The sequence below is a fragment of the Caloenas nicobarica genome, chromosome 1 (genome assembly GCF_036013445.1).
Source record: "Caloenas nicobarica isolate bCalNic1 chromosome 1, bCalNic1.hap1, whole genome shotgun sequence".
Classification (NCBI taxonomy): domain Eukaryota; kingdom Metazoa; phylum Chordata; class Aves; order Columbiformes; family Columbidae; genus Caloenas; species Caloenas nicobarica.
Window position 1 is genome coordinate 117,897,809 of NC_088245.1, and position 23,740 is coordinate 117,921,548.

Consider the following 23,740-nt stretch of genomic DNA (forward strand, 5'->3'; position numbering starts at 1 on the left):
AGGCTCATCACTTGTGGTTTTGACATATTAATCTGAGCCCTTCAGCTTCTCACAGTTTGATTCACTCTTTTGTTTGCCCACAGCTCTGTGTTGTTGGCAACTGGCCATCTCCAAGTCACCTCCATAAGACAGGGACAATCCTTCCCATGTACCACAAAACTCTCCAACCAGTGTCTGTGGGTGTACTTGGCCGTTATTGTTTTCCACTTCTGACTGACATCCATCCTACTCCAGGATTTGACTCGCGAGACCGGTGTCTGTCACCTGCCTGCCTTCACATCCCATACATATTCATCATGAGGAGTCAGTGGCAAAGGAATTTGGCTTTTCCCAAGCATCCACAGTAACTCCTGTGTAGACCACAGCATGACTGCCCTCCCTGGCAGACCTCGGAGACCCCCTGCAACATCAGTATGTATCCCCAAGCTGCCACATATGGTATTTGCTGCAGACAGTCTGGATGGCACTGAACAGATGGACTGAGTGGTGGACATGGATAGGACTTCCCTTCCTTATCATGGGGCCCTGCCAGACATTGCTGTGCAGGGGAGCTGCTCCAGCCTGTCCCAGAAAAGAACTGTGGGACTACACACATGGGTGCTACCAAGGGGCAAAAACTGCACTGACTCAGAATCAATGACTCTGAACAGCAAAGATGGTCTTCATGACTTCTAGCAAAAAAATGGCTTAGCTGGGTTCACGTGAACATCACAGACTTATTGCTGACTCACTGGATGTGTTGCCACTTAGGGAGATAAGAGCTGTAATATGTTATGTTGTTTCCTTGCAGTCACAAGAGACTATGACTGAACCTTCCTAAAACTGCATGTTAATGGAGGGACAGAGTTTCTCTAAAAATACCATTCCACAAATTGGGATCCTTTGTTATTTTGTGATCCTTTCATCCTATCAGTCACTGCAATTATTTCAGCTCCTGGGGACATTTCTTTCTGCAGTGGTCCTACACGGGAAAGCAGCTGATGGACTTGCTTCTTACAAAGAAGCTCTGGCTACCCCTCCTTCACGTATGGGTGAGGTCTGGGCTCGTACTTACCCTACCATAGCCTCCTACATCCTTGTGTGCACACAAAGGACTCATGGGCATGTGGCCCAGCCAAGAGCTGTACCATTCCTCGAGCAGCTTGCCAAGTTGGGTAGTGAGTCAACCAGCACCCCAGATATCAGATAATTGGGTAAATCAAAACACAGCCTTTGTGCTCCAGTGAATAACACTGGGACTCAAACTCTGCCTTAAACTTCCTATGTCCACATGAGTGTGATTCCCCTGTGTCTGGGATTGCATGTCTTTAAAAGGCAAAATAGTACTCATTCAATGGCATCAGAGCCATAGGTGAAAATAAGTCCTAGGCTTGGTCATTATTCTGGTGGCTTTGGTTCTGTACATCAACAGGTCTACCCAAGTTAAGAAAAGACTCCATTTAGTATGTGTCATTTTAATTTTCCATTAGTTTTTAGTGTTTGAAAAATGGCTTTTGTGACAGATGTGCTGTCACATTTCAAGGCTTTTAGAGGGAAATAAGTTTCATGACTTTGCAGTTCTCAGGAGTTGCTCAGCCACTGAATTGTGATGCTGCACAATGCAAATAATAATTTCAGCTGCAAATAATAACTTCAGTGGGCTAGGGCTGGGTAATCCCAGCCTTACTTTTCATATCCAGTTCACTTTTCAATGTTTTATTTGTAATCTCTGCTAAACCACCGTTGAAGTTATCCAGTGCTTAGCTGCTAGATCAGTGACAGATAACCCTTGCCAGCAACACAGTTTGTTTTGAAGACAAATATAACTAGGAGACTGAGAATAAATTGATAGGTTAAAAGGTTGTATGTGGGAATTGATGCCCATCCCCTGTCTGAACACCAACTTCCAGAGCGCAGTGCAGTCCTCTCGATGACTTTGCTCTCTTTTCCTCTGCTGGTCTTGGCCTAAAGTAAAAGCATCTCTCTGTAGTCAAAGTTGAGCCTGAAAAACAAGAAACTCACAAAAATATCCTTTCAGAAAAAAAGAAAGGCTTCTTAAAATCAAGTCCTTGTGCTTTTGTGTTTGTCATAGCCCGCACTTCAGTACTGGCACCATCCAGGGCCCCAGCATATTTTACACTTTAGCTCTCAGATCCAATCCAGCCTGGTTAGTCCTGTCGTCACTGCAATCGTATGCTGGGAGCATCAGCCTCACCTCGAGTTTCTTCTTGGGAGCCTTCACTGACACCAGCATCCCGGTCCCTCAACTGCTGTGGCAGGTACATCCCTAGGAGTTGCACTCCTCACAGTGACAGGAGAGGATGTAGCGGTAGGTGGCAGTGAGCCGCATGCCCCCCGAGCATCGCAACCGCATGGCCTTCAGCTTGGAGGTCTGGGGCCGGCAGCAGTGGCAGGTGGAGCGGAAAGGCTGCTTCAGGACGGTGCTGAAAGAAACCATCGGTTCCGAGCGCGATGTCTGACTGCAGCGCCCTTCACAGCGAGCCAGCAGCACCATCTGCGAAGGAAGACAGATGGGTTAGGAAATGTGCCTCAGTGACTGCCAGCACACAGGTAACACCAGTGAATGGGTATCTCCTTCTGTAGTCATTATCACTTAAAAGAATGAATCCTGATGGCAATTGCTAACGAAAAGGTATGTAAATTCTCTCAGTTTTAGGTCAGTCTGCTCCTCTAAGAAAGATAAAAGTGACTTGCAAAACACCTAATCAGAAACTACAGAGACTACTGACCTTGTAGTGCAGACATTCTGGAGCCTGCACAATTAGTTGAGTCTTGTTTCAACATATATCTTGAGATTGTTGGATAAAGAGTCCTTTAGCTGAATGTTGCTCATTATATACTAAAATTATTATGTAATCAATATGCAAATGTGTAACCAATTTGCTCTTTAGAACCGCCCTGAGCAGGGATCAGGTTTTGTACATAAAGGCTGTTACTTTTCTTTCTGACATGTATTTATTCCTGCATCCAGACTTGAGCAACTCTGTGATAAGCAATATCTCATCTCTGTGTGCTACAATTTGGCTTATTGTGCACCGGGAGAACAGAACCCTGGTTTTGGGACAACACATCCAGTCTGGGTAGTCTCATTTCACTTCCTGCATCTCCCCGCCTCAGGGAGGGAATGCAGCCTCACAGAGTGCATTGTCCATGAGCTGTGTCCAGGAGAGTGGAGGAGGTAACGTAGGCAGGAGGAAAAGCGAGTCTCCTCTTGGAGTCCCAGGCACTGATACAAGTAAGGACTTAAGGACTACAGGGCTTGGTTTTCTGAAGGCTGACCTCAGGACTCCAGATGATCTCAGCCAGCCCTGTTTTCTAGGCACACTGACTGCAACTATGACTTACTGACCTCAGATCTGCTGCATCTAAGCTGTTAAATCATCAGCCAGATTGATACTTTGACTGAATGTTTTCCAACATTTTGAGTTCGTGTACAAGTGATCAGCAGAACTAGTCCTCGAGAGCATTTTCTCAAATGCTTAGATATATAAACATATAAAGTAGAAGTATAAAGATGCTCAGTTTGTTGCTTCTTTAGAAGTAAATTTCTAGTTCACTCCTTTTACAAAGATCACCTTGAATACATATTTGCAATTATATATATGTATATATATATAATTGCATCAGTTGTATCTGCATAAAATGCACCACATAGCATAAGGCAATGAAAATGTAAACAAGATGAACTCGTTGCTAAACATGAGGGTTCACTAGTGAGGTTTTCCAAAAGCGGTGCAGGTTTCATGGTTCTTCTCCTGAGTTCACCAACTTAGCTGTTACCAGAGCAAGGTAACTTGCACAATGGGAGACACTAAAGAAGGAAAGCCCACGGTGAGTCACTTACTTCTCTTCCCGAAAACCTCTTGTTGAGCAGAGAAGAGGGATAGAGTCTCATAGCCCTATGTAAAACAAGGAAAGGCTCTTCTATAGCTCAAGAAATGATGTGGTTAGAAAAAGCTGTTATCATCTTGATAAGGGATAAGTGTTGGACGAGTTTAAACAAACTCATACCTTCATGGGGAATGAAATATTATTTAGGCCTGGATCATCTAGTTCTATTTAACCAACACCAAGTTCGAAATAAACTTATTGTATCATCCCAACAAGGTCAAAATGTGACAGAAGTGAGAAAGCAGGCAGTAAAACAGTCAGAAGTTTATCCTACAATCAAGGAAGAAAATTACATTTTAACCATTCTGCACATATCTCATGGTTTTTCCAGACAATCTAAAAAGAACTACAAATGTGACAGTAAATATTTTACAACATTACACACTTCTGAGATTCTTTCACTACACATGATCAATTGGTTGCAAATCTCGAAGTCTTGCAAGCAGGTATGCCAAATGTCTAATTTTGTCTTTAGTCAGTCATGAGGAAAGATGAAAGACAGAGAGAGTTTTTCTGGTATAAAGTAGGAAATACCAGCACTGCGTATGTCCATGGGAAAGGAATTGATCATCCATAAAGAACATAAAAATTGCTCTTGCAAGAGTATTTGCATGCCAAAAGGTTTGCTTGGAAATGTATTAATATGTTAACAAGTGCACTTAGTCAACACAGACAGATCACAAGGAAGATGTCTTAATGAGCTGATGATCTGGGGTTGGTACCATCTTGTTTCTTGGTTTAATTAAAAGATGGGTTCTTGTGGCTCTCTAATACATTTACTGTCCTTCATGATGGTAGCATAAATTCATGGTCCCCTTCCTGTGATACTGCCTACTCACAAGCAAATTCACTTCAACTGTTAGTAGTAACACGGTGGAAAAAAAATTTCAGTGCATAGTTGAGCCACATCCTGGATTTAGATGTATCAGCTACCTCGAGTCCATAAAACCAGTGACTTTAGTGTATATGAGAACAAGGAAAGGGACAATTATTACAGTGCTAGCAGCCCACTACTGACAGATGAAGATCTACTTTTGTCCCCTGATAAACAAAACTCACTTCCCATAGTGACAGGTGGGCAGCTGGTGAAGAGCTACACAGGTATCTAATCTTGCCTGTATTGCAAAGGAAAGACAGCAGATCGGCATCTTCCCCGCATCTTCCTGGCATCTTGACAGCTCTTGTTAGGTCCCTCACTTTGACCAGTTCACCAGCCTGTGTGCAGGCTCTGTCACAGGCTGTTCCCAAGGGTTTGGTGAAGAGGAGGGTGAGGAGTAATCTAACAGCAGCTGGCAACTGCTCAAAGAGGAATTGCAAAGACAAAAGAGCCAAACACTCCTTAGGAGTGGAAATAGAGGACATACAATGGCCACAAGTTGCTTTTTGGGAGGTTCAGAGGACCTCCAGAGTCCTTTCCAAATAACATATCATTCTATGATTCTGTTGTTTCAGCCCAAATGTGACAGCACACATGGTATGGTGAAGGTGACTTCTCATGGCTGATGCTTCTGGAGCTGAAATGTCTAGTCACTTCTGATACTGATAACTGGAGGACTTTCTATGGCACTCACCTGCTCCTGTATCTGCAGGTACTTTCAGAAACACCAGGGGAAACTAAACTAAACTAAACTAAACTAAACAACAACAACAACAACAAAGAGAACAAAAACCAAAACAAACAAACAAACAACAAAAACAAAAAACAAACCCAAACAAACAAACCCAAACCCACAAGGAACACGGTTAAGACTGCAGAAGAGTTGCAGCAGTGTAATAATAGGGCAGAATTACTTAATGTGCCAATATCTGTGTCTCAATAATTTTTTTATGAACAGCAAGCTTTCTAAAGAAAAAAACAGGCAATATTTCTTCCATATGCAACTGCATTTATAGTTGCTTAACAAGCCTTGCCATTAAAAACATGTTTTATTCTGTGGAGACTCTAATTTTAATCTCAAATTTTGCTCTCTACTTAGCTTTTTTAAGAGTGTGGTCAATATATGTATCAAGTAAAATTACACAGTGTTGGTTTTATGCTCTGGTTTTGCATTACAGATTAAACTTTTACAAATGGGACTGCACCAAGTCAAGCTTGCAGGATAAAAAATTTTCAGAGTTTGTATTTTGATAGCTTTCTAAACTTCTGGACTAACCTGAATTCCTCAGCACAACTTAACCTCCTCCTCGTAAAACCAGAACAGCACCAGTGAATTTTGGCATGTGTGCAAATGAGCTGGAAATAGCATGTACTTTAAAAGCTTTGCTTTGCCATTTAACCAATCACACCAGCTGCTTATTGCATTGTATACTACAGTGCAGTAGTCCATGTCTCTCTGGTCTGAATTCCTTAGTCTGAGGCTGTCAGTGGTAGCACTCTTCTGGCACATCTGGAGGAAGCACTCGTGACAGCCAATACTTGTGACAGCCAATATTGTAATTTAGCAAGCTCTGGTTGCAGTGGCAAGGTGATCCAGCACATCGAAGACCAGTAGGTCTCCATGACAGAGGTCGAGCAGACTCCAGTATGGTCAGGAAAAGCAATACCTAATGAGCTGACACAAACATTTCCTTGAAGTCAAAGGAAAACACTGTTTTTCAGGAACAAATTATCTTCTTCTATCCCTCCTTTGTGTCTCTTTTATACATTTTGTTACTATAATGGACTATGTTTCCAAAGATTTTGGAAACCTTTTTTCAACACCTTTGGAAACTTTTTTTCAACATCTGTCTAAGGTCACAAGCAAGAAGGATTTTAATGATTAAATTATATTGGGTGGATGTTCCCAAATGTAACAAAACTACTTCCCATGTAGGTACAACTGGCATTCTCCATTTTTTAACCAAGACAGAAGGCAAACGTAAAACATCTTGCAATTTCTGAAGCCATTTTTACCTTCTCTAATTCTGTGCTGCACTAGAAGAGAAAACATATGGAGTGGAAAAGGATGGCTTGGTGGAACCAGTGTATCATGCCAAAAAAGGACAAAGTCTCTGCTTGGCATCGTCAGTTCAAGCTTCACAATGGAAACTGGATGGAAACAAAAAAGTACCACAATTCCCACAGCTGCTCCAGAAGAACCTTCCATTTTTACTTGTTTATATTTTATCACAATATATATAGGAATGAATGTAGCATCTAATTTTCACTAGCGAGTCTAATATTGGTCTGTGTTTATATGCTAGATCCAGAACAGAAGCCATATGTCTAGCAGGATGATTCAGATCCCTTAGACCTTAAAAGAAAAAAAAAAAAAAAGGCTTGATCTAACAATCAGAGACAAGATTTCTAGGAAATGTCAAAATTATTTCACTTTGTATAGAAACTGTTTTCACTTTCCACTTCATGAGAAAGTCCATACAACTTGCAGTTAAAAAAACTGTTCTTGAAACCGTTGTGGAGTTTGGGAAGCCAAGAGATGTGATAATGTTTTCAAACATGATTTCCATTAAAGGCTTGATTTAAAAAAAAAAAATCACTGACATTTTTTCAGTCAGAATTACAAATGTTTGTGTCAACAGCTTTCTTCTCAAAGCTCTGTTTTGAAGTAATATGGTTTTCATTACAAGGCCTTCCCTATTCTCATTTCCATCAGTGCCACTCCTAAAGTCCTGATTGCTTTTCTGTGTTGCTTGGGATGTTAAAAAGTTGAGTTGTTGTTGGGTATCCTTCCTTCCTTTCTTCCTTCCTTCCTTCCCTCCTTCCTTCCTTCCTTCCTTCCTTCCTTCCTTCCCTCCTTCCTTCCTTCCTTCCTTCCTTCCTTCCTTCCGTGGGCTGTGTAGGAGGCAATGCCCTGAGCACAGAAGAAAACCATGGCTGGTGATGAGGCAGGGCCTGACCGTGGGGCAAGCAGGAGCGTGAGGAGCTGAGGGGCTGGGAGTATGGGGACAGCAGCCTCACGGCAAGAGCCCAGCTGGCCCAGAGACAGGAGGGTTTGGCTGGGGCAGTGGCCACCAGAGAGCTGGCTGTAGTGTGGGATCAACTGGAGGCAAAGACATCCTGTGGAAACCCACTGCAGCTGGGGAATAGTGGTGGGTAGATGAAGGCCCACAGGAAACAAGAGACCAGGACATGGCAACCCTTTGGCCCTGGGCCAGAGAAACCCCATCCTTCCTCCTCCAGGACTGAACTGCTTTAGGGGCTGGTCTGGAACCTGTTGTGTTTATCATCTTTTATCTGAGGCAGCCTGCCCAGGGCAGTTATATCCTGCATTCCTCACTGCCCTAGGGAAGTCAGTGATTGTTTCACATTTGCTCTTCTGCATGTAGAGGGACAGAGGGGGATCCTACCCAAACCTAGAGACCAAAGGGCCTCTGGGGGCTACCTACCATCTTGCCAGCCTTATGTACCGCAGCTCCTCCTGTTCTCTGGCAGTGCAGGGAGCCAAGAGCGAAGGCCAGCTGGGTGGAGCATCGCCCTCCTGGACCAAACCGTCACAGTAGCTATGGCTTCTCAGATGTAACAGGTGGTCTGAATTGCTGTGGGAGTGGGCTGCTGGCATCCCCTTGCCAGGACATAAAAACCACTCACTGCACCCACACTGTCCACCTTTGCCTCACACTGGAGTCAGCTGCAATAAAATCAATATCGCACAAACAGATGCATCTCTGCAGTTCTGTATGTTAATGTTGGATGTTTCCCAGATGCTAAGAAGGTCTAGTCTAGGCTAAGAGCAAAACAAAAGATCTCTCCTGAATCACAAGTAATACATGATTTTACTGTTTGAACTCAAGAGCAGTAAGGCAAAAGCCTCTGATCTCCCACCCATCTCCCATCACTCTCTTACCCAACACAGGGCTGGCAAAAGTGTTGGTGCTGGTGGCTGTTGCCTTTTGTTAATCCAGGGACGTGGGTGAATAGGCAAAACCACTTTCTGCAGGACAGAGGGATGGTCCAGGCGGAGATTGTACATCTGAATATGTGCTGGGTTAGCCAGAAAAAAATAGGACAAGATGAAAGGGACCATCAAGGATTTTCCCATTGTTTCTCCCCATTCTTTTTCTCCACTCAATGAAATAAATGACTGTAGCCTACATATGCAGGCTGCTAAACCATTTTAACACAAAACTTTTCAGGCCGGAAATCTCAAATGAAAGGCAGTCTTGTATTTCCTTCTGCTCCTAAGCCCTACAGTAAAGATCTAATTGTCATTCTGTATGAAAACAAAGGACTACCTTGACTTCAGCAAAGCATTTGACACCGTCTCCCACAGCATCCTCACAGCAAAACTGAGGAACTGTGGACTGGACAATCGGGTAGTGAGGTGGACTGAAAACTGGCTGAAGGAAAGAAGCCAGAGAGTCGTGGTCAATGGGGTGGAGTCTGGTTGGAGGCCTGTATCTAGTGGAGTGCCTCAAGGGTCAGTTCTGGGACCAATACTGTTCAATATATTCATCAATGACTTGGATGAGGGAATTGAATGCACTATCAGCAAGTTTGCTGATGACACCAAGCTGGGAGGAGTGGCTGACACGCCAGAAGGCCGTGCTGCCATCCAGTGAGATCTGGACAGGTTGGAGAGTTGGGCAGGGAAAAATTTAATGAAATGCAACAAGGGCAAGTGTAGAGTCTTGCATCTGGGTAGGAACAACCCCAGGTTCCAGTATAAGTTGGGGAATGACCTATTAGAGAGCAGTGTAGGGGAAAGGGACCTGGGGGTCCTGGTGGACAGCAGGATGACCATGAGCCAGCACTGTGCCCTTGTGGCCAAGAAGGCCAATGGCATCCTGGGGTGTATTAGAAGGGGGGTGGTTAGTAGGTCGAGAGAGGTTCTCCTTCCCCTCTACTCTGCCCTGGTGAGACCTCATCTGGAATATTGTGTCCAGTTCTGGGCCCCTCAGTTCCAGAAGGACAGGGAACTGCTGGAGAGAGTCCAGCGCAGGGCCACAAAGATGATTAAGGGAGTGAAGCATCTCCCTTATGAGGAAAGGCTGAGGGAGCTGGGTCTCTTTAGCTTGGAGGAGACTGAGGGGTGACCTCATCAATGTTTATAAATATATAAAGGGTGGGTGTCACGAGGATGGAGCCAGGCTCTTCTCGGTGACAACCAACAGTAAGACAAGGGGTAATGGGTTCAAGCTGGAACACAAGAGCTTCCACTTAAATTTGAGAAGAAACTTCTTCTCAGTGAGGGTGACGGAACACTGGAACAGGCTGCCCAGGGAGGTTGTGGATTCTCCTTCTCTGGAGATATTCAAAACCCGCCTGGACGCCTTCGGGTGTAACCTCATCTAGGTGTTCCTGCTCTGGCAGGGGGATTGGACTAGATGATCTTTCGAGGTCCCTTCCAATCCCTAAAATTCTGTGATTCTGTGATTCTGTGACTTGAAACTAACTAGGAAAAAAAATTAGTGATGTTTTTCACATTCTTTTTTCATTACCATTTTACAGCTTGATTCTTTATCTCAGGACTTCAAAAGTTACAAGTTTACATACTCTGGATTAAAGACTCACTTGAAAGAAGAGGCTGACTGGGACGATCTAAACTTCGAAACTAGCCCATCTTCTTGGTGCTGGTGGCTGAAACCTCAATGTGCTCCTTTGAATCTTATCATTTACCACATGTTAGCTTTACCATCATAGTATGTTTTTCCTTTTGAAAAAGTGAAAAGAGACTCAAGCACCTGTCTCTGCAGCCCCATTTCTGATGTACACACATGGATGTCTCCACATCTGTATGTGTCTGCAGCTGGATTTTGGTAGCAAGGAATTTTTGCAGAGAAAACCACCATAAATGGCTCATTTTAACAACTCTGCTGACACAGCACCCTGCTGTGAAGGGGTGAGAGAAGTCCTTACCTTTGAGCTACACTTGTACAGAGGGTGGCTGATGGAGTCGACATAGTGATGCCTCATACAGCGGCTGGGATCAGAGTCGATCATGAAGGAACTGTCTATTTTACTGTCAGTGTCTCCAATCATTGCCAGGAGCGAGAGCATGGAAATCGAAGCTGCAAGTACATGATTTCCCATTGTCGAGGAACTTCTCACTGATAACAGCAGAGGGAGGTAGAGTATTAAAAAAACTCCAAATTCTGGCAGCCAGTTCCTTTCCAGGATGGTGAAAAGTCTGGTTTAAGTCTTTTAGCTGTCATTCTTCTCCTTGAGTTGGAGTTTGCTGAGATTGTAATCCGTCAAAGAATCTCCTGCGTAGCTGGAATACAAACAACATAAATCACAATCCTGACCAAAGAGAGCTCTAGAGAAAAACAGACATAAATAATATTAAGGCACACAGGATTTTTTTAGCCAAAATACATGTTCTGAGTGAGCATCATTGCCATAGTAGGTAGATTATGTGGCATTAGGAAGGAGATGTCAAGGCATTGTTACTTTAAGCATTGCTCTGTCATTTTACTGTGGAGAATCTTTTGATTTTGAACGTCACAAATGCTGGAATGCCAATCTTCTTCACTTGGTGTTGCCCCTAATGGGTTCCCCTCGAAACTGGTGATTAGTAACACATCAGAGAATTCTGCAGATTGAAGGGACTGTGTATCCACTCAAAGTACCAAAAAACACACTTGGGGGGCAAAGTTAGGCTGCCTCCTGAATTATAAGTGGGAATTTCTGGTCCAGGCAGCACATGGAAAGGCTGGAGGCAGGCTGACTCTCAGCTCTAGGGGCTACGTGTTGCTATTCTGCAACCCCTGTGCTGTAAGGACATGGGGAACCCCTGGGATATAGAAATGCAGAGAGTCCAAGCCCAGATATTAGCAGGGCAGTCCCCTGGGAAATTCACCAACCACTGACCTGCACTGCATGGGGGACCTGCACCTACATCTCTGCCTGCCCTGCCCTCCCAAGCACCAAACTCAGACACTCAGAGGTGGGCATGCTTTACTTGCTTACTTGTCAGGCTGCACTTGCTCAATGATGGTGTCTTCCTTGCTAATGAAAGAGCAGCATCTGAAAAATACATTATATTCCGTAATATCCAAGTATCTCCCAGATATCAGTTGGGAAAAAAAATATACGCAGGTGGAGTCACACAGGTTGCCACTTGAGCATCTGGATTTCTGGCACATGTTGAAGACCAGGTGATCCCCCAGAAAACAGGCACAGGACAACCCCAGAAATGCTGCCCAGAGCTCTGTGCTGGCAGGGGAAGGAAGGCATTTCCCTCAGCTGCTTCATCACAGCCCCTTGATCCTTCTCACAAAGCCCATAGTCTCGAATGGGTGGTTTAATTTTCCTTTTACAACAAAGAGCTATAGCTTGAAAGGGTTATGAATTATCCAGCTAAATGTAACCTGATGAAGCAAAGGATAGTCATAAGTAAAGTCAAAAGTGTGAGGACTTTCTGAGGAAACATATGATAAAACAGTTCTCTAGTCGTGCAGAAATGCTCCTCAGAGCCTCTTGCCTATTTAAAGAGCAGATGTGTGCCTTTATTGCCTTATACAAGCCTCTTTCAAAACTGTTTTCTAGTTTGCTGGCAATGCTCTAAACCAACTGATACTCATCTCCCAAACAGCCTGAAATTATGAGGCCTCCCCATCAGTGTGCTTGGTGATTTGTGTATTTCTTTATATAATAACTTGCTCAAACGCTTTTTGTAAGAGAGGCGCATAGCAGTGAGAAACGCTTCCAGAGCTCATCCAAGTTGGGAGTCAGGATTTGTCAGGCTGAAGTGACATACAAAGTCCCCTGCAGAGAAGAAATGTAATTAGGGATGCTCTGTGTATTAGACATTTTTTAAAGCCTTTTTTGGGTTTCAAACTATTGTCCATGTGCCTAAGTGGGAAAGGGAAAATGATGTGGCTTTAATTTAATAGACAATATGGGTTTTTTTCCCAGAGTCTGACCTATGACCTGCTGTATTTTCCTTTAGCAAATGTTTTTCAGTTGATACGGCATTAAAAAAAAATACTATGTCTTTGCTGTATAAGGAGTTTGAACAGCACTAAACACTTAGGATCTTGGATACATTTATGCACAGTCTCATTCATGTCAACAAATATGTCTCAGTCATGGGAGCTGGGACAGGCTCCTTCCCAGAAGTGAACTGTACTACTGTGATTCACACAGATGATGCCCAAGGATTAGCTAACAGGAGTGATGCACTTTTTTTTTTTTTAGTATGTAACCTTTTACCTACATTCCTATTTTTCTTTATAAAGAGGCTGACCAAAACATGCTACTTGGCAAGGTCTCTTTCCAACATAGTTAATCAGTATTACACACCCAGTAATTCCCTCTCTGTCCAAATAAATTTACTTGATATTGGACGGTCCCATCTTATGTAGTATTACATCCAGGGATCCCCTTTTCCTGCTCTCTCTGTCCCACTGTTAATTTTGTGCTTCTACATCTTTCTATGGTTTTGATCAGTATGATTTAATACAGTGAGAGAAATCTGGAGTCCTGGCTCAGTTTTCAAAGGCTTATGTCTCTAGTTTTCTTCAGGAAATAATTGGATAACATAGAGTCTGCCTCATGAAGACACCCTGAGAGAGCTGGAAAGAAGCAGGGAAAAATGTGAGAAAAGGAAGACATCTGTACCTTCTTCTGGATAGGCACAGCACAATACAAAAAGAACTATTAACGCTTCCACAATCTTTTAAAATTGCCCTGATACTTCCCTGGCAAAGAAATGTGGCTTGCTTTGGTAACAGAACTTTGAAAGAAGAAAAAAGTACTGTTATCACATATTTGTTAGTAAAAAGAGAGACCACAGATGTAAACGTGACCCTTTTTTGTGCAAAAATCTTTTGTGTAGTTGTCAATAAACATACTGGCGAAATGAGTGTGTTGGTACTGGAAGCAGGACTGCAGACAATACCAGGCTGTTTGTACATGCTAGTATCTCCTGACACAGCTGTGTGAAATATACACCTACATTTTTCAAGTACCTATACCATATAAAATTGAGATATATGGTAAGAAGTCTCACAGGGGCATTTAAATGTATAGGAGTTAGTGTGTTGATTTTTGGTTGTGTAAAAATAGTCTAAATAATTTCGCTCAGGTACATCACTGTGATGAAGAATGTCGACATGGCATTTTCCATTTCCAGCTGATATTGTGCAATGGCATTTCACTTTAAATGAGCATTCCTTTTTTTTTTTTTAATAAAAAGGTTGTATTCCTTTTGAAATAGCGTCTGAAATTATAAAATCCTAGACAGTACCTGACATCAGGAGTGACTTAGGTAGCTTCCAGTCTATCCTTCTGTCCAAAACCAGAAGCAAATACACCTGTAATCATTAATAATTATAACTGTACTTATAATGATACTTTGTTTGATTTGGAAAATAATTTTTTAATCAAAATCAATAATTTCACGTATTTTTTTTTCTTTTATTTAAGCTGGTTTTTTCCTCAGTTTCTTTTCATGCGAAAAACTGGTAAACTGCTCACCTGCCAAGCTAACAAAAGGAAAGCTAAAATGCTTCCTCTTTACAGCATCCTGTAAAGAAAAAGATGCAGAGGTGACTTCATATTCTCAGGCTGAAAATTGGCTACAAAAATATTTGGCCTAACAGTGGATGAAAATCACTACTTCCCATTTTTTGCAGAATTCACTGATATGGGCATTACTTGTTGTTACTGATAGGCTTATAGCACCCTTTCCAAATAACTAGTTTTCAGAAATTCTTAGAGACATAACATAATAAAAGCTGTTACAGCTGTTACCTAAAACTGCTACGGCTGTTGCCTAAAAACTTCAGGGAAAACCAGAAGACATCCCAAAAAATGACCATAAGAACATACAATCCAAGACTGTATTATACATGGACATAGGGGCAGCTTTAGGATTATTTTTCCAACTTTATGTTGTTATTAACTGCTTTTTAAATGCTGACATAAAGATTTCTTATCATAGTCTTAATAACATTTAGAGAGTGGTGAAGGTTAAGATTTTGTTTTGCTTTAAGGACAGAAGAAATTTCCATCATCTGGAATTATTTAGCTAGTCACTTTGTGAGAACGTAAACTGAAATTCCCTTTTTGCTGTGTATCTTGGAAAAAATAGAGAGCTGAGCAATTCTCCAAAGGTCTATTGGATCTGCACAGCTTTTACCCTGGAAGGTAGGAAGAGAGCAATGGAAAAGCTCATTTATGGTGTAGTTCTACTTAGCTGTTCCCTATTCCTGAGCCCCGTGAATTAAGCATGCACGTATGTTCAGCTTGGCCTTCAATTGTTCTGCATTTTCCATGTTTGAGACTCCTGCTTGACTATGAGGGTACAATTCAAGTCACTTAATGCCTTCTACATTTTGGAGGCTGCCAAAATCTCCTTGGAGCAGCAGTGTGTATATATAACTAAGCCTGGCTTTGCATGCTGTGCATGTTTAGTAAACACAATTACTTGTATCCTACCATGTGGTTCTCTCATTCTGAATTTTTTATGTAAACAGAAGAGTTACAAGACTACTTAGTTTCTCCAAACTCCAGCCCTAAAATAGTGTCACTAACCATATACGTGCACATGTACGCATGTGTGTAGTTTGCTGCTCCTATTCTGACAAAAATGCCACCAAGACCTTTATGAGTCCAAAATGGGGTTCTCAAGAACTTCATATAACCTGCAAAAGTTTAGGCCCAAAAGATCAGGATTTGGGGGTTTTGCACTCCAAGATATGGACTGGAGTGGAAATGACCATGTTGGACAAACTACGCTGCAGGGTTACACCAGGGTTTGTTTTGCAGGGTTAACCCCCCCAGCCATAAGAAGGGCTACAAAAGGGGCTGAGGAAGGAGTCAGGGGAGCAATCTGCCAGAGCTGATCCCCAGCCCTGGGCATGGGGTAGCCTTGCAGTGTCCCTGCTGCCCTGGCCACAGTGCTAGCATGACCCATGGTGACCCATCACAAGAATTTGACGAGGGGATCTGCACTTTCAGGGAACTTGGGGAACCATCATTTCTGCTCCTGCAATGAGCTGCCAAGACCTCAGCTGGGAGACTCGCTGGGGGGCTCCTGTGTGCAGAGCTATCCACGCTCGACCACAGCTCCCAGCTGACAGCAGCAGCGAGTCTGCCCTTACTCCAGAGCTAAGCTTGTGAAGGGGTATCCCTCTCCTAAAATCATGTGTTGTTCTGTGTGTCCACAGCTCAAGTCTTTCTCGAAGGTCACACCTCTGCTGGGACACTAAAGCCCCTCAGAGTTTCTCTCCAGTGCTGTGGCCATATGGTGTGGTCTGCTCTCAGACTTCCTCCAGCCTCCATGGCACTCAGATGGCTTCCAGCCCACACAACCACCTGCACCATGCCCAGGAACCATTTGGGAAGAACTGCATGCTGTGGGACAAAATGGTACAAGTGACCATTTGAGCAATTAAGGAGAACAGTTTACGTAGTAGGAGAGACAACCTAAGATGCTGTGCCCTATCCTGCTTTCTGCTGAATCAACTCAGAGGCTTCATCAGGCCCAGTTTATGTTTTAGCTCTGTAAATAAATGTAGCCATCTTCCCATCTAGTTATTTCACTGCAGCCATTTCTATTACAGAAGGGAAGTAGCTGGCCTCCTAGATAGGCATTCAAAATCCTCACTCCGCTGTGCAACTGCCTTTCAAAACACCTGACGATGTCACATAGTGGCCATGCAGCAGCTGGGCAGCAGCAGGTGAACACAGGGAACTCCAGTTGTTTGTGAAATGCTTCTGTGCAGCATCTGAACAGGTTTCCTCCCATCCTGAGACAGGGCAAATACCAAAATAAATATTTTGAATGAGATCCTTACAGGTCTAAATAAGTAAAATGCTTCCCCAATGCCTTGTGCTAAATGAGAGTTTGCCCTCCTGACATCCAGCTGTGCTGGGGTTTGTCCCCTTTGATACCAAAGAGAATGTCCTCAACCATCATCTGGGATCTCCATCCACCCATTACACAGCAGCATGCATGTGTGAGGAGGATGCACAAATAACATGAACTCCTGGCCAGAGCTGGCAGCAGCTGGTGGGCAAGAGGAGAGGGGAAGGAAAAAGGCAGTAGGAAAGAAAAGAGGCTGAAAAGAAGGGAGAAGCCTCTTTGTCTGGTTGTCCACAGGAGGAAAGCACATCTGGTCCCACTGAGGCTGCTCTGTCCTACTGCCTGCCAGCCGGCCGACAACAGAGCACCATCCCGTAAAAACCAAGCGGAAAAAATGGAGCAGTCAGAAATGTCAGACATGCTGATAGTAGTTGAGAGAAACTCCTGCATGTCATTTTCTGCTGTGAGGCTTCACTATGTCTCTTAATATTTTGGGAGATGAATACCTGTGACTGTAAGCAGACTGAAAAAATAAGAAGACCATGGTATTTGAAGCATAAGAAACAACACAGTAATCACAGCAAATATAATGGAAGAACACACGGCCACAAGCACCCATGGGAACATCAGCAAGCATGGGATGAGCACACAAGGGACTGGTTCTCCAGGTTTCGATGAGGCAGCTCATGTAAGGTCCCTGTAAGTGTTCACGCAGCAGGGACCCAGTGCATGAGGTGGAACAAATTGAGCTGAATAGCACTTGAGCTGTCTGAGCTTCCCTCTCCTTTTGAAGTTTCCAAGAATATTTCCAGTCCTTCAGGTAGCTAGGAGAGGGGGAGAGCTAACAGCCAGTTCCTCCCGCTAGGCAATTGAAATAACAAACTCTAGTGGGTACTGCAAGCTGGCGCCCAGCCAGCAGACAGGCACAGGCCGACATGGAGAAAAGGTTTCTAACACACTCGCAAAGAATAACTACTGGTAGACTAAAGAGCGCTTGTATTTTTATTCTTTCCTTTTCCTGCTTCCAGGAAACTTTAAATAGATCAATTAAGGGCATATATGGGATCTCTCTCTAATGAGCTAGTAGAGCCATTTAATTGCGAGGCGATGCCAGCCTTGGAGTTTTTTTTATTCTTGTGTCTCACTGAATATCAGAGTAGTAATGATCTTGAGTCTGGGACAGGAACTGAGAGGAATAGAGTTTTCCACTTGCCCATCCAGAGGGTGCTGGATGGGATCACCCCTCAGTGAAGCACCAGGCGCAGAGCTGAGCTGCCTAAGGCCGCCCATCCCTCTCAGGAGGCAAACCAGCAAGGGTGACTGCTGGCTACAGTGCAAATATTCCCAGCCAAGCATTAGCTATAGGATTTGCTTCAGTAATTACCTCTACTTTAGTCTTATGACCCAATATGAGGCAAAATGACTCTTGGCCAAATTACAAGTTGCTGAGAGGTCGAGGGCAATTCGGGCATGTGTTCTTTACCTGTTGGAGTGTGTTACAAGCAAGTGGGCAGTTTTTGTTCTCAGTCTTTCAAGTATTTTTGAGAGAACTCAAAGGACTGCAGCCATCAATAGATGCAGGAGTAGGAATGGGTTTCTTATTCTTTAATACTAAGCAAAGACATCCCTGCCACCAGGACCAGCAAAGAGCACTATGCATGCTGGAGATAGCACATGATTGAAGAGGATGTTGCCTCTTTTATGACCATAGGGGCAAAATCCTCTCTTTTTTTATACACAGGCAAAATTCAGACCACCATCCAGATACCTCAGTCTCTGACGATTAAGGAACCTAAATATTTGGCTCATGTTAACAATTTTATGTCTTCTAACAAGAGGAACGGCTTTCTCTTAGGTCCCACTCTCTTTGAGCCGTGCTGCTATGACAGTAATGCGATTGTCACTGCCATGGTATGCTTAACCTTTGCCAAACCAGAGCTGAGGCATTAACTCAGATCTTCAACTCACATGTCTTAAAGGGCAACATAACCTGCACTGCCTCTGCAGTGCTGGACCGACACAGTTTGCAGCTCAGCAATAATATGCACATAAATGTGACAAGCGTAAGCTGTAACAATGATTGATGCAAATAAAGAAATAACAAAGAGAAGCTGAAAAATAGTGATGTGGTAAAATTCCTAGGAGCGGTGTCTCCACAGCATCAGCAGCCTGATACCCTGACACCAGAAGAAAGGCTATACTCATCTGTGGTAAAAAGGATCTCTGTGCCGCACAATGAAATTCCAGCAAACAGGACAAGGACTGATGGTGTCTGGAAGTAGTAGTGCCACTGCTACCCGGATAATAGTCTGAATCAGATTATGTGAAAAAAGAAGGAATATATAGATGACCAGCTGCTCGAAGGCTTATTACAACGTTGCTTTTATTGTTCTGCTAAGTTAGAGGTGGGGCATCAGAGGGATTCCTAGCATACCACTACTGAGAAATTTTAATATGTTCCACACTGACACATATAAAAAGGAAATAACAGCTGATCATAGTCAGCGGAGACTACAGCATCTCTTTGTATACATGCACAGAAGCATGGGCTAAGTGGGGTGGCCTTGGCCAGAGAGACTCAGGCAACCAAATTACCCTGATGCAACTAAACCTTTCTCCTGCCATTGAGCTGAGTTTCAGCAAAAGGGCTGTTGAGCAGGAAGAAAGACAGTAGGAAAAAAAAAAAAAGTGGACTGGGCACAGCCACACACCCCATCCTGAGATACCAGGACGTGGAGAAGGGCAGGGGAGCTGAGAGGCTGCACATGTAACACTGATGAAAAGAAACACATGTTTACACAACCGACAATGATCCGGTGGAACAAGATATCACAGAGGGCAAAAGTTTAGCTGGGCTCAGCAAATGAACCTGTTATGTATGGGAGGGTTACAGCCACAAGGGTTTTATTTTTAAAAAGTTTTTGGAAAGGTTGTAACTCTCAGGAGTTCAGTTTATGGGGTTAGGGAAAAATCCTTTGCCACAGATAGTTATCCTGTAGCTGCTTGCCACAGGGTCTCTATGTCTTTCTTTGATGTGGCCACTTATAGCCACACTCAAGAGGTGGATTACTTAAATAACATGAGACCGTGGTATGGTCTCATCTAGCAAAACTTTTCTAAAACTCAGAGAGACAAGTCTCTCTTCATACTCAGCAGGACATTAGAGGCAGAGGAATTTGTAGTATTTGCAATACAACTATCTAATATTTATCATAGTAATTACAATGGTAATACTTTGAAAAATAAAGGGATGTTTTTACCTTCTGCTTTCAGTTAAACAAATAATCTGCCAGACTTGTTGCAAAAACAAGTCTCAGTGGTTTCATGCAAGCTTTGCACCATAGAGAGTCAACTCTCCTCAAGGTTCAAGAACAGCCTTGAGAACTTCCTAGTGCACCTGAGAGCAGGCAAGCCAGGAATGGAACATAGTCAGCCCCAGGGAAAGCAGTGAATGAAGCTGACTCCAGGTAGATGGCTTTTGAGGACATCAGCTGTGTGTAGGTCAATACCGGGGGTATTACTACTGCAAACTGTACAGAAGACTGTCCATAACAAGTATCCTGCTCTGCAAGGAGGAATTATCAGCATCCGACCATAACCAGGTGCTGCACAGACTCAGGGATCCTACATGGGACACCTTCAGGTAGATATCTGAGCTTGTAACTAGAGTAATCAGCAGCAGCTCCTAATTATATGCCTTCAGTAAAACAAATTGCATTTTATTTTGTAAGCTTGAAATACCTATTCCTTCCACACTTGCTTTTAACTGGAAAATTTTAAACAACTCCTTATAATACCAATATTGCAAATAAGATTTCATTATTCTAGCAAGATCATGTGAACGTATACATGTCACATTTGGAACACCTGATTCAAACTGGTAAGTAACTACTCCTCAAATAGTTCTATTTAGGTCAAGGGAATTATTTGTATGTATTACTGCTCACAGATATGAGTAAAGTCCCACAGTCCAAGCAAAAGTGAGCATTGTTAGTAATTCAAAAGAAAAAAAAAAATTAGAGGTCCTAAAATGTAGACGTTCTTTTGAGGAGGGATAAATAACAGCACTGTGATTATTACAATGGCATTTATGGACTCCACCAGGCAGCTGGGTTGCTTCTATTAGACAATCACTTTGCAATAAGGAACTGATTTGTCTCCACTGTTGGTTTTAAATAATCATTTACTTGTCCTTTTCCAATACGCAGAGTGATCACCTCTCAGCCACTGGGACAATTACAAAGCTTTAGGAACTGTTAGTAACATTTAGCATATAGGAAACATTTTTTCATCTTTAAGAAGCTGCAGAAACCTTAACAAGTTACTTTTCATGGCAACTGTCCCAGGCAGAAACAAGTAAGATGTGTTATGGGGAGGTTATGGGAGAAATGTAAATTAACTTAAGGGGTAGGATAAGAAATCTGCCTGACAGTCCCACGAGAATTGGTCCACACACATTGTCTTGCAGATTCAGATTTGCCACAAGAAAAATAACCCCCACAACACGCACCCTGTGTGAGCCTGCTTTACTGGCACTACAGCAGTGAGCTAACAGTACTGAAATTGCTCTTCACATTGTTCATCTTTGCTACTGGATGCATTAATCCGAACTTTTATAGGATGAATCCACTCACCTGAATCCTATTGGGGAGACAGGGCTTTCTTCCTCAGCCGGGCTCTCTCAGGGCAGTGTCCACTCCCATGCCTCGCAGTTACACTACACTGACAGTTTGTCACTGGGCTCGTAACAGTGCAACTCTTCTTTTGTCCCAAAGACAGAGAGAACAGTTACGCTCGTGCCTCTGACGCTGAAACACAGTGAAATGAGCTGCCAGCAACTGAGAGAGCCTCCCTCTCTCCTTCAGCAGGCAGTCTGGGGTTCTGCAGCATCCTCCGGTGTCAGCTACCAACGGCACAGCCACGCTGCGTTATGTGTTGCGCTGGCAGGGTCGGCTACCTACTAAATATACCCCTCAGCCTTACAGCAAAGGCAAACATTGTGGCTTTCCTCACAGGTTTCAGCCAATCCAGAGTGTATAGTAAATCTGTCCTAATCCTTAACCAGTGCTGTCCAGTTTGTAGTAAATCTTCCCAGAAATCTGGATAAATAATAATGTGCAAATTAAGAGTGCTCCTGCGAAGCATGACACACAAAGCTAGAAATAAATATTGCCTGTTGTTTCAAATTATTCTAAGCACTCCGACAGATGACTGGCAAGGGAACAGCATGCGTAAGTAGTGATAAAAGTAAACAGTCCAGCTTTAAATTAGCAGGCTTTCCTGTGTCCATAGAACCCTATTGTAGTGGGACAAAGAGGGTGCTGGCCACATCGGCACTCTCTTGATGAATTCAGAGCAGAGTCCAGCACATCCATTCACTCCAAAGCCATACAGCTAGGACCAGCACAGAGCTGCAGACATGAGCCCAGCATGCTCACAAGATTAGGTGTTTAAGTTGCTCAGAAGCACACTGGGCTACCTGTTTGGCTGTGTACAGGCATCCTTCAGACAGGAGATATAAGGACACAAGGGAAAGGAGACACAGGTACTAGACCACATGAAAATATTTAAATATAAAGAATAGTACAAGGAGAACACGTCAGTCAGATAAACGGATTAAGCACTCAGTTTAATTCCATATAATACTTAAAATCTGGAGGAATCTCTTTTTTGTGTGCTTACCTTTGGAAAATGCACTGCTCCTTCCTCCCCTCAAACTCTTCATAGAGCTAAAAAGAGGTCCTGTTACTTTCAAATGCTTTTGTTCTTCTGTCCCTCTGTCACATGGCTTGCCTTTTATATTTGCAACACACAAAAGTTAGGGCTGTTGTTTAAGAGAGAGAGGGAGAGGGAGAGAGAGGGAATGTCAAATGGAAGAGTGCCATTGCAGTCATATATCAATCAGGGCAGCGGCAGCAGCAGCTCACTGGCAAATGGGAATTCCACAGAAATGTGAAGCTCTTGTTATCTGAGAAATCAGAAAACACCACCAGCCAAGCTCTCCTCTGCAGGGACTTCTTATTATTGGCAATCCAGGAAATAGAAGGAAATGCAGGCGCTTTTTTGTTTTTGTTATTGTTTCGGATCTGGAGATACGTACACTGTGGCATATGTAAGCTAGTGGAATATAAATGCTGAATCCAATTGCTTCCTAAACAAATACACTGCATGCAAGATAAAGCAAACCACTGAGAAGCACAGTAACAGAGCTGAATGAAGAATATGAAAGTAACGATTTAAAAAATTTGATATCTCTTTGTACTTGGAAAATATCCATAGACAAACTGTCTTTCCCCTAGATTGCTCATTGGTCTTTTTTTCTGACAGGTTTTTCTTAGAATTTTTTTTAGCTGCGATTGATCTCAGATATCCTTAATTCAAGCTGTACTGCTTTACTACAATTGGTCATCAAAGTCATCTGACATTCCCTGGCTCCCCAGTTGGGTAAGCAGTCAAGCATTTTTTTGGTATAAATATTTGTCTGCAAATCTGCAATTCCAATGCTTCAGATAACCTGCCTTGAAATTATGAAGTTTGTCTAAAATAGGATTGGAAGTTTGCTCACAGAAGCAGAGCTATTTAAAATTTCAAACAGACATTATCTTTCTGCTTTACCCACCTTGCTCTGAAGAATGGCAATTTTGAAAACGGTTATCCTTCAAAGCTTTTATACAAATATTGCATCTTTTATGCAAAAAATAATTCCTTGAGGGGCCAAAGGCAGACTACATCCACTGGAAAACCCCACTTAAAACCAGCACATCACAGCTCTGCATGCACTATACCCTCTTCTCTGCTTCCACAGAGGAGCACGTTTCACTTCCCTTTGGAGTGTCCCTGAGTTGTCCTGTGGCATTACGGGAAGCAAAGACCTTAGCTGGTTAATTAAAAAATAGACGACATAGCTGGCCATTCACAAGCTGGATCTGTTCAGAGACACTGGCCAGCAGATGGACGGGGTCCAGTGTCAATTGTGTTTGAACTCTAAAGGAAAGCTGGTATTTGATGGATGATGTTATTAGCTAAATGTCTTATGTGGTATAAGATCAAAGAACAGATGGAAATTATGCCATAAAAATAGAATAATCTAAAAGAGGAATGACTTGTAGATGAGTAAGCATCATGGAAACAATAAAGGAGACATTCTTTGGCTTGCT

General features: G+C 43.1%; 1 protein-coding gene across 3 annotated transcripts; it reads right to left on the reverse strand.

Moving 5' to 3' along the window:
- Nucleotides 1–529: 529 nt before the first annotated feature.
- NDP (norrin cystine knot growth factor NDP) lies at nucleotides 530–22,345 on the reverse strand. Of its 3 annotated transcripts, none has more exons than XM_065650254.1 (4): nucleotides 22,266–22,345; nucleotides 21,218–21,391; nucleotides 10,688–11,042; nucleotides 530–2,494 (listed from the first exon to the last, which is right to left on the reverse strand). In XM_065650254.1, the coding sequence occupies exons 3-4, from the start codon at nucleotides 10,859–10,861 to the stop codon at nucleotides 2,267–2,269; spliced, it is 402 nt and encodes a 133-aa protein (XP_065506326.1). In that variant the 5' UTR covers nucleotides 10,862–11,042; nucleotides 21,218–21,391; nucleotides 22,266–22,345; the 3' UTR covers nucleotides 530–2,266. The 3 variants fall into 3 exon arrangements, with proteins under 3 accessions (XP_065506326.1, XP_065506334.1, XP_065506344.1); XM_065650262.1 differs by lacking the exon at nucleotides 22,266–22,345 and adding an exon at nucleotides 11,741–11,797 and having other exon boundaries at nucleotides 21,218–21,593; XM_065650272.1 differs by lacking the exon at nucleotides 21,218–21,391.
- Nucleotides 22,346–23,740: the final 1,395 nt, after the last annotated feature.

Excerpts from the sequence above, each read along its gene's own strand:
- NDP (XM_065650272.1), bottom strand. The coding sequence starts at position 10,861 with ATGGGAAATCATGTACTTGCAGCTTCGATTTCCATGCTCTCGCTCCTG. Across the intron at positions 2,495-10,687 it reads TGTACAAGTGTAGCTCAAAG|ATGGTGCTGCTGGCTCGCTG; the intron begins GTAAGGACTTCT and ends CTTCCTTCGCAG.